Source organism: Macrosteles quadrilineatus, unplaced genomic scaffold, assembly GCF_028750875.1.
Source record: "Macrosteles quadrilineatus isolate MER2022 unplaced genomic scaffold, UCM_ALF_1.0 Scaffold_1__1_contigs__length_201487025, whole genome shotgun sequence".
In the NCBI taxonomy this organism is placed as follows: Eukaryota; Metazoa; Arthropoda; class Insecta; order Hemiptera; family Cicadellidae; genus Macrosteles; species Macrosteles quadrilineatus.
The window spans coordinates 151,831,414-151,841,445 of NW_026542594.1; the positions used below are offsets into that span (position 1 = coordinate 151,831,414).

General features: G+C 35.4%; 1 protein-coding gene across 1 annotated transcript; it reads left to right on the forward strand.

Annotated features, from left to right (window-relative positions):
- Window positions 1-6,448: 6,448 nt before the first annotated feature.
- Window positions 6,449-8,272, forward strand: LOC129001598 (glucose dehydrogenase [FAD, quinone]-like). Its single transcript, XM_054428955.1, has one exon. It carries the CDS (start codon window positions 6,449-6,451, stop codon window positions 8,270-8,272), a length of 1,824 nt encoding a protein of 607 aa, XP_054284930.1.
- The last annotated feature ends 1,760 nt before the right edge of the window (window positions 8,273-10,032 follow it).

The following is a 10,032-nucleotide window of genomic DNA, read 5'->3' on the forward strand; positions in this document are numbered from 1 at the left end:
TGTGGCTATCAGATCAGCAGCACACTCACACTAACTGGCGGCGCGTGCTTGCGCGAGCGCACTATCTCTCCCCCCCTCACTTACCAGTGGAGTGGTGCCGGTGCCGTGCCGTGGCTCAGCGATGATGACTATACCACAAACACTAGAGCTGAGATGACATGGAATTAATTTACTATAGGTTTATGTACTACAAGTGTATACTTTTTATCTTCGAGAACCTAATCTGTTTACAAATGACTTTGTTTTTACTATTATCTTGTTTGACTGGTGATGATAATGCTCTGTCAAACCCTATTTTTGGTTATTAAATTAACCACGGGGGCGTTCCGAATTCCAGAGTTTTTGCCATTTCAGCTTGAAGAAACAAATATTGGTTGTACTTACTTAAAATATTTTCAACTTGCGACCATATGCCAGAATGCCACAACTATTTTAACCATTTCTGGGTTTAACAACAGCCTACTACTGAAAATTCAGTTAATCAGGACCCCATTTTTGTTTCTCATTAATAAGATTGGTTTTACTGCTAGTTTATGTTAGTATAGTGCTATTGTACATTTTTAAATTTATATTTCACTAAATTATTTGAAAAGCTTATCGTTTGGATACAAAATAATTTAAATTTTTACCTCTACAGCCAACATAGTAGACATACATGGATATTGTTTTTTTAATCAATATTTTTGAGTTTGAGTTTTGGGCCCCCTGACTTCATAAGTGAGTGATGTCGGCTGACTGTGTATGTGTGAGGGCACAAAGCTGCAGACTACATACCAATGGTCCAAAACAGTTATGATGATATTTAGTGTGTGCAAGTACTAATCCATGGTAAATCCAGTTTTTTACATTTTTTTATATATTTTAATATTTCCCATGAAACCCCAAAATAATGGAACAATATGATTTTCTCACAAAAGGGCTTGAACGTTTTTGATATACATTTTTTATGTTTTTGTCCTGTTAACTCTTAACAAAATCACAAAACCCGCAATGCTGTAAAATATACGGTAAAAAGTTATTGAAACTTTTGTGATTTTCCCCATAAAATATCATTATAACTACAGTACTCCCACTGCTAATACCCATGCCAAAGGTTGTTGTCAAGCTAATGGAAGAAAGTATGCGTCAGATTGATGATACACTGTTTATTTTTATTCTATTTCCAGTTTATTCATAGATAAAATATGAACATTAAATCATTAAATGTTGGTAAAGTGGAAAAAACATTATGACTCGTATTTAAAACGAACCAGATAAAAAATGAAAAAGACCACCGTTATTAGTTATATTCTATTTATCGTGTCATAGAACATTTTAAAGATTAACAATGTATTAGATACAAACTTTTACGTCAAACGATAATAAATAAATGTGGATTATCATTAAACACTGGGGGGTTCAAATAGAGGCGATGTTGTTTACTAATTTAATTTATACAACCTAATAATTAGTGGAATTGCCGATGTTTGGTACCCTAGAAAATGACATATTCTACCTTGTACAAATAAGTATACTTTAATGCTTAATAACCTTGATTAAAACATGTCATTTAAGGATGACAAATGGGCTATTGTTAGTGTCTGGTAATGTTGCGGAAACAAGCACTGGACTCGAACTCAGTTTGGCTAAAACTTGACCAGACGTAACACTGAGGACCACTAGAAACCCTCGTAAACAGGTAGCTTATTTAACATGGATTGATTTTTTAAACTATTTAGTTGTATTCTTTCTGTAGTCTGCTTCTTGTGGTTAATTCAACTTTGTTGGTGAGAGTTGTCAATTTCCAAGTTATCATGCCGAATCAGCTCAAATTTCTGGCTTGAGCTCACACTGTTTTAACAAACTTATAACAACACAGGGGCACTTGGCTTCTCAGTTCAAGTTGTTCACATCGAATTGACAAGCCAAAAATGTGTGTAGCCTAGGAGCCACCCATCTTGGGTGTTAATTGGGTTTATTTTATGCAAATAGATAAATTAAAATATAGTAATTTGGTTTAAGCTGAAAATGAAACCATTAATAATAATGTTCAACGAGTTTGATTCCTCAAAAATGGTTTTACATGTTAGTTGTACTTTTATCTATTGATCAACTCATCTGCTCAACAAAATATTATTGATAACTAAATGCTCAAAATTTTTTTAGCGAATTTCCCTATAGGAAAGTAGCTATTACCGTAGGTCTCATGGTAAGACTTAGGCCCGGGACCGATTTACTTTTTCATTTTGGTGTCCCCAGAGGCCAAAAACACCATTCGTTCAAATTTTTATATATGTATGTATATAATATTATAAATGTGAAAGTTTGTGTGTTTGTTTGTTTATTTGTTTGTTTGAAGTTCAATCACGCTTTAACTACTGGTCGGATTGGGCTGAAATTTGGTATAATGATAGCTCACATTCCCGATTAACATATAGACATATTCTTATCTCAAAAATCCTTACGGGCTCTGCCCCAGTGGCTCTGGAGTTTCCCATGTTAACCTTATGAGTATTCATATTTAAAATGGATTAAAGGATTTTGTCAGCTGTTTCAATTACACAATTTGTTCTATGATATTCAATATTATTAAAAGTTATAAGGTTCACCGACAGGGTGCAGCACTATTATTAGATTTTTCATTCATGACAACATAGCTAAATTGAACCAAGAACCACAACAAAAGGCTGTGATGCATAATGAGAACTGTTAAAGTATAGGATTGTTTTCAGTTAAGTTTATGATTTTAATTTATAAATAATGTTTTGATAATTTGCGGATATTAGATAATTTACTTTTAGCGAATTTCCGTATAGGGAAGTAGATATTTTATTGTTTAGATGTAGTGGTAGAACATTATTGATATGGTATATGTGTTATACTATAGCTTCCGTAAATTAAAAGAACCAGATTTTCTCAAACCGTGCCCTCTTCCATTGCAACCACAAAGCATGAGTATAACTGCATTACGCATTTTATACTCATACGCAAACCCCGTACGAAGGACGGGTAATTCTGCTAGTATATATATATATATATATATATATATATATATATATATATATATATATATGTGTGTCTGTGAACACGATAACTTGAGTAATTTTTATCCCATTTTGATGAAATTTGGTTTGAAGGTGTAGGGCGGGATAAACTTGAATGAGTTCGCGATCCAGCATGATCGGACCATGGGAACAGGGTTTTATCGGGTAAAAAGTGGTTTTTCTCACTTTTGACCCTCAAAACACAAAATTTCCCAATTTTTCTCTTAACCTTCTTAAAGAGCTTTAAAAAACAAACAATTCAGTATATCAAAGTGTTTTTGTACGGTTATTGGTTACGCAGAAAACTTAAAAAATTGTAAATTTAAAATTCCCATGTTATTCTTATGGAGAATATTGTAAAATGTTGTAGTTTGCTTGTTTATGGATATCTTTTGATCAAACTTGGCAAATATATTCATTTTATACTAAGCAATAATTATTTTACTTAAAGCACTCACTTTATTAGTTTCCTTTTGGTTTCCTTGTAGCAGCAAACGTAGGTACTCGTTAAACCTAATGTTATTTAAATAGATCAATTGAAAATCAATTCAGCCAAATGGAAATTCGCTTAGACGGCAGGTTTGCTGCGGTGGTGGTATTTTAATTTACTAAACCCGATCCGAATAGGGAATAGGAGTGCTAGTTCAATTATGTAATGTAAAGTATATTGGCTATTCTGTTGAATCTGTAAAATGTTAAACCTATTGAAATATAAAACTCAGTTCAGATGTAGGCATATTATAATCCTCATGAGGTATAGTACCTATGTTGATACTTTAGCCAATCAAATTTCACATATTCCCTTGATTTTAAACATTTTAAGAGTATTTTATGGATTTTTGCACATTTTTATAAATTTAACTTGTTGCTAGCACATCCATAATACCGGGAGTTTACTATAAGAATGACAAACTGGAAGCATCAACATTACCATTGACAGATAGAATAGAATTATACTATCTGTCTATGGTAGCGGCACATCGCAGAACCTTCCTTTGACAGTCTATATTTAATATAAACTGTCAAAGGAAGGTTCCGCTATGTGCAGCTAGAGCTTGCTCAGTGTTAGATTCGCTGCCGTCGTCGGCTCCTCGCCATATGCTACCAGCAAATGCTGCAGCGGTGTGTGCTGTAACTACACGGCACTTCTAGCGGTGGACACCAGAACATAAGCACTGCTGTCGGTCTATATTTAATCCTTTTTGTCTATGATTATACATGAACTATTTTTGTATTTATTTCATTTGAATACAGTAGAGATTAGTTTTCTAAAACATACAATTAATTAGGCCTACACTAGATAATTTGAATTAAAAAAGCTATGTAAATCCGCATAGAGAAAAAATTGCAATGCTGACTTCAAAGATTTATAAAAAAAAAAAAAAAAAAAACTAAATGAAACTGAGGTAATGTTTTATAATGAAATAATTATCTTAGATCCTCTTACAATGTGAATGTGTACATTTGAGAGTCAACCCTTATACTTAAAAAAATCAAATTAGAACAACCAGTCTGCAATTGAATAAATATAAATCAACCCTATGACTGAACTCAATTTGTCAATGCAAATAAAGTAAATACTAGCCAAACTAGTTGAGGATGAAAATATAGACGAGAAAGCTCAAAATGATGGCTTTGATATTCGCTTCCTCTCAAAATGATCTTTTCTTCAAGAAATATCATCAAAATTTATCAAATATTCAGAATGTTCGGGGGAAAACCCTTCAAGTTTTAGTATACACAATATAAGATAAACACTAAGATGAAAGGCAAAAATACAAAAATAAACATGTCTCTATAGTACCAACATTTCTTTTTATATAAATGGATCATAAATGTTAGTAATTCACAATTCTTGTACCTTTGTGGTACAATGTACAATACCCCATCTAAGCCCCAAAGGATTACAGGTTGAATGCTCTCAGCATAAGCATAATCACAGGAAATTGAAATTATTTTTTTTGTCTATAGTCTTAACATGATCCTAATTAAACTATATTAATAATTCCGAAAAATAATCGTCTACTTCTAAGTACCCACATTATTAATAGTCAAAAGTAAAATTCTGATAGAGGAACACACAGTTTTTAGTACACTGTATTGAATTGCCTGATAGATGCACCTAAATAAGAATCCACAAGGCCTTATTCTAACTTCCACCAAAGAAAGCCGCCAAGTAGCTATTTATTTCTTTTAATCATTGTGTTCAAGATAAATATAGCTTCCATTTTTATTAAAATCTAGCAGTTACCTGGTGCGAGTTGCTGCGCTAACAACTATTATTTTTAATGGTAATTTGTTCTTTACGATAAATAATAAAAATGTATACCATAAACAAAAATAGAATATTATTTTTCTTAATTGCCAGTGGATAAACAATGTTTTTTGTTTTTTCATTAGGTGTATAAATATAACTACCACCACGTGAGCACACAACATACAGCTGTCCGTGTGAAAAGTATGCATTTTCTAAATTTAAACCGACGATAGTCAGGGATTGCCCTTGTGCTTCATACCATTGATTGCGAAAGCAAGGCATAAAGGAAATTGTAGTCGCTTGAATTCAAAGGTCAATTTGGATTAAATCATCGGTATTCTTGGGATTAAGACTATTTCTTCTTTAACTTACCACTGATGATTGTTGCTTCGATCAAGTTTGGTGTCATTTTTTTAATCGTCAGTCTGGTTACCTTGGACAGCTTGGGTGGATTTAAGTTTCGCATTAGTATTATTGGAGTTCTTTCTTTTAATAACAGTAATGTGGTGGGTTGATGACAAATTGGGAGGCATTTTAATACCTGAGATAGCACACACATTTATTATTCACTTAATAATTTATGTTAGATTGTGTGGGTATACAACAAAAGATAAAACTAATAAGACATTGCCATACCTTTTATTGTTTATAATACTTTGATAAAGGTCTTTACCTTTTCTTATGTTTACATATTTAATAGTGGAGGATTTAGATGTTGTGTACACAGGTGTGCTGCAATTGGGATTTATTTAATATGTTGTTTTATACCACAAACATAGTTTCATAATTCTTGTAAGGATTCCATTTTGTTCCTTTAAAGTGATTGTTTTTTTTTTTTTTTTAAGCTTTAAGACAAATCTAGCAAAGAGATGTATATGCTGCTGGAATGAGAGATTAAAAATAATGTAGTATGTACTGTGTATTATTATATTGCCATGTACTAATAACTAATTTCAATATCATAGTTCAGTGACAATCATTTTTCTCACCGAACATTCTGTATTTTAACATTTTTAAACAGTAAAAACATTACTATACAATATAAAGACAATGTTTTATTTACTCATTGCAGGAAAACAAAAGAAGACACCAATCCTCCAAGATTATACAAAAGGAAATGAAGATCTACAAAGATATATTTATACAAGGCTTTGTACTACTTCTTTTTATGGCAGTGAAAATCAAAGGCCAGCTGAATTTTCTCTCATACTTGGTGAAAGTATACAAGCAGAGAGGTTTACCATTCAGGGACAATCCACTATTGGGAAACAAGCCGATATTGCAAGAGTACGACTTTATAGTGGTGGGTGCGGGCCCGGCCGGTTGTGTATTGACTCATCGTCTGACAGAAGTTGCTCAGTGGAAGGTATTGCTATTGGAGGCTGGACTAGACGACAGCATCTACTCGGACATTCCTCTGTTCAACACGTACTTCCTGTACACAGAGCACAACTGGAACTACTTGTCAGAGTACCAGGAGACAGCGTGTCAGGGGATGGTTGGCAAACGCTGCCCTTGGCCCGCAGGCAAGGGCATGGGTGGTGGGACCATCATCAACGCATTGATTTACACTAGGGGGAACAAATACGACTTTGATCACTGGGCGAGCCTTGGAAATAAAGGATGGAGTTATGAGGAGGTATTGCCTTACTTCATCAAATCAGAGCAGGTACTTATACCTCAGTATAAGAACTCCACTCATCACGGGCATTCTGGTCTTTTGGGAGTGGACTTCCCTCCTTTTCACACTCCCATCAGGGACGCATTTATGGAGGCTGGGAGGGAGGTGGGATATGAGTTTGTTGATTACCACGACCCTGACACTCCAGTAGGGTTTTCTCCAATACAAGCGACCATGACAAATGGTAGACGAAATGGAGCCTCTAGGACATTTCTACACTCTATTAAACAAAGAAAAAACTTCCACGTAGTAGAACAAGCTCATGTAACAAAAATATTGATTGACCCGATGAGCAAAAGAGCATATGGAGTAGAATTTATAAAAAAAGGACGTAAAAGAAAAGTATTTGTACGAAAAGAAGTTATTCTTGCTGCAGGGGCTTTTAACACACCACAAATTCTCATGCTCTCAGGTATTGGCCACAAGGATCATTTGGAAGAAATGGGGATACCAGTTATTAAAAACTCACCTGTTGGTGACAATTTACAAGAGCATATAAGCATGGCTGGACTAGCTTTTATGGTAAATCAGAAAGTAGGAGTAGTCACACGGAGATATTTACAAAATATTCGTCGATTCGCTTTGGATTGGATAATAAACAAACGAGGACCCTGGACTTCCCTCGGTTGTGAAGCACTCGGCTTTATAAAGACTAAATACGCTAATGACAGCAAGTATCCAGATATCGAATACATATTCCTTCCTGTATCTCTCGGATCCGATGGCGGTGCTTCATTGAGAGTAGGGATGGGAGTGAGTGATGAAATGTACAACGCAGTATGGAGTAACATATCTGAGCTAGACGCGTGGAGTATTTGGCCGATGATTCTGTACCCAAAAAGTCGTGGAAAGGTTAGATTACAGAACACTAATCCTTTGACACCACCTAAACTGTACCCTAATTTCCTCACACACCAGTACGACATTGATGTTTTATCAGAGGCACTCAGGCTTATAGTAGAACTGAGTAAAACCAAAGCTTTTCAAAAGTTGGGTTCTGTGGAATACAAAGTGAGGTTTCCCGGTTGTGTCCAACACGAGTACGGGTCCCGAGACTACTGGGCCTGTACAGTACGCTACCTGACTACACAGCTGCACCACCAGTGCGGCACAGCCAAGATGGGGCTCGCCTCAGACCCGGGAGCCGTGGTGGACCCAGCTCTGCGGGTTTACGGGGTGTCTGGGCTGAGAGTGGCGGACACCTCCATCATGCCTACCATCACCGGGGGCCACACCATGGCTCCGGCCTACATGATCGGGGAGAAGGCTGCCGACATGATCAAGGACACCTGGCTGCAAACCATCAAGTAGCCTCTAATAACGGTAGATATTTTGTGGGACTGCAGTAAAGATGTTAAATATACATTTAAATTTGTTTTCTCAACTTAGCTTCTATTGAAAATATATTGCTTACTTTTAGAATTGTTCTTCTTTCCTTCCAATCTACTTTTAATAAAATAAGAAACATAAGGTACGGAATGGAGTACAAAAATTAATGGTCATAGCATCACAAGTATCTACATGATTCGATCCATAAGGTTCTAAATAGCCAATCACGGACAAGAGTGGATTTGGATTTTTAATTGATAGGCCTACTTTACTTTACAATGCATCAATCTATGCTAACAACTCCAGAGTATTATATATACTTTGCTATCTTTAAAATTATAGTCAGCAAGTAAATAATTATTAACTGTAGTAATGAACAAGAAAGTAGATAATATGAGTTTTAACACAACTACCTAGCCATTGAGAGATAAACCATTTCAAACTTTTTGATTGTTTTTCCATTGAAGATGTCATAGAATGTATGTTTACTGTATTGCACATTTTAATTCAAAATGGCCACATTTAAAAATGATTTCAGTGTAAGATGATATCATTTAGGGAATCAATTAAACTGACACATTTTTCATTAATATTATGTATCTGCTTGTAAGTAATACAAATAAACTCAATTAAAGGTTTACAAATAAAATTGTAAATGACACCAATTTTTTTTGTATTAGGCCGAGGACTACTTTAACCCTCCGAGTGTCAACTGCCCGAATTTGGGCGGCTTTTTCGGACCAGGCGAGGGTCAACCGCCCGAAATCGCACGGCTTTGCAGGCAGTCATTTTCGGTCAATATATAGCCGTACGATCGCTTGATGCCGCTTGATACTTAACACGTTCGCTACTGAGCGTCGCATATATGCAATGCCGCGGTCATTGCCATAGACCGAGGTATACATTTGAATGAATCTTACACATAGACCTGCTGTCACTTGGTTAACAGTACACACAGACCACGGGTGAAAACCTGTAAAACAGTGATCATTTACATTGTACGCTACAATCGTGTTTGTAAATAATTTATTCTTGTTTTTTGTATTTTTTATAACCTTTTGTAATGTTGCATATTTGCGACACCCGGTCTACAGCGAAGACAATAGTGAAAATGATCATAGTTTTCTTGAAATAGACCAAACGTCGCATATATGCAACAGTTAATTTTTGTTTGTGTTTTGAGGTGAAAGTAAGTAAAAAAAACAGATTATCAAGAACAGTTTATAACTGAACAAAAATATAAAAGCTACATAGGATAATGCAGCATATACATACTGCAAGCATACATACATACAGTGATGCAGAAAAGTAAAGACCAGTTTTTCCAACTATCGTATGTCGTCCAATCATCATATCCACAGACCAAGCGACGCAGTTGTGCGTCAGACATCTCTGTAGACCACTGCAGGGAATTCAGTGCCTTCAAATAGACCGTTACAAAGATATAAGCATTTTAAAAACATTAGAACCCCGACGCAAATATACGACGGCAGTCTATTTTAATGAGACTAGCCGTCATGCGTGGAAACCGGCCGTCGCATATGTGTGTCGCTGGTCCATGTGAATGAAAATTATCGTACTATTGCAGTAGCGAACGTGTTAAACCAAACTGGTTAGCGGACTTTAGGCTACATGACAACTATTTGGAAGTGCCGTTTCTTACGATATTTTAATTATTATGTGTTGTTAACAAACAGCAGCTGTCAGCTGGCGACGCTGGCGTTACAAATGGCATACCTTTG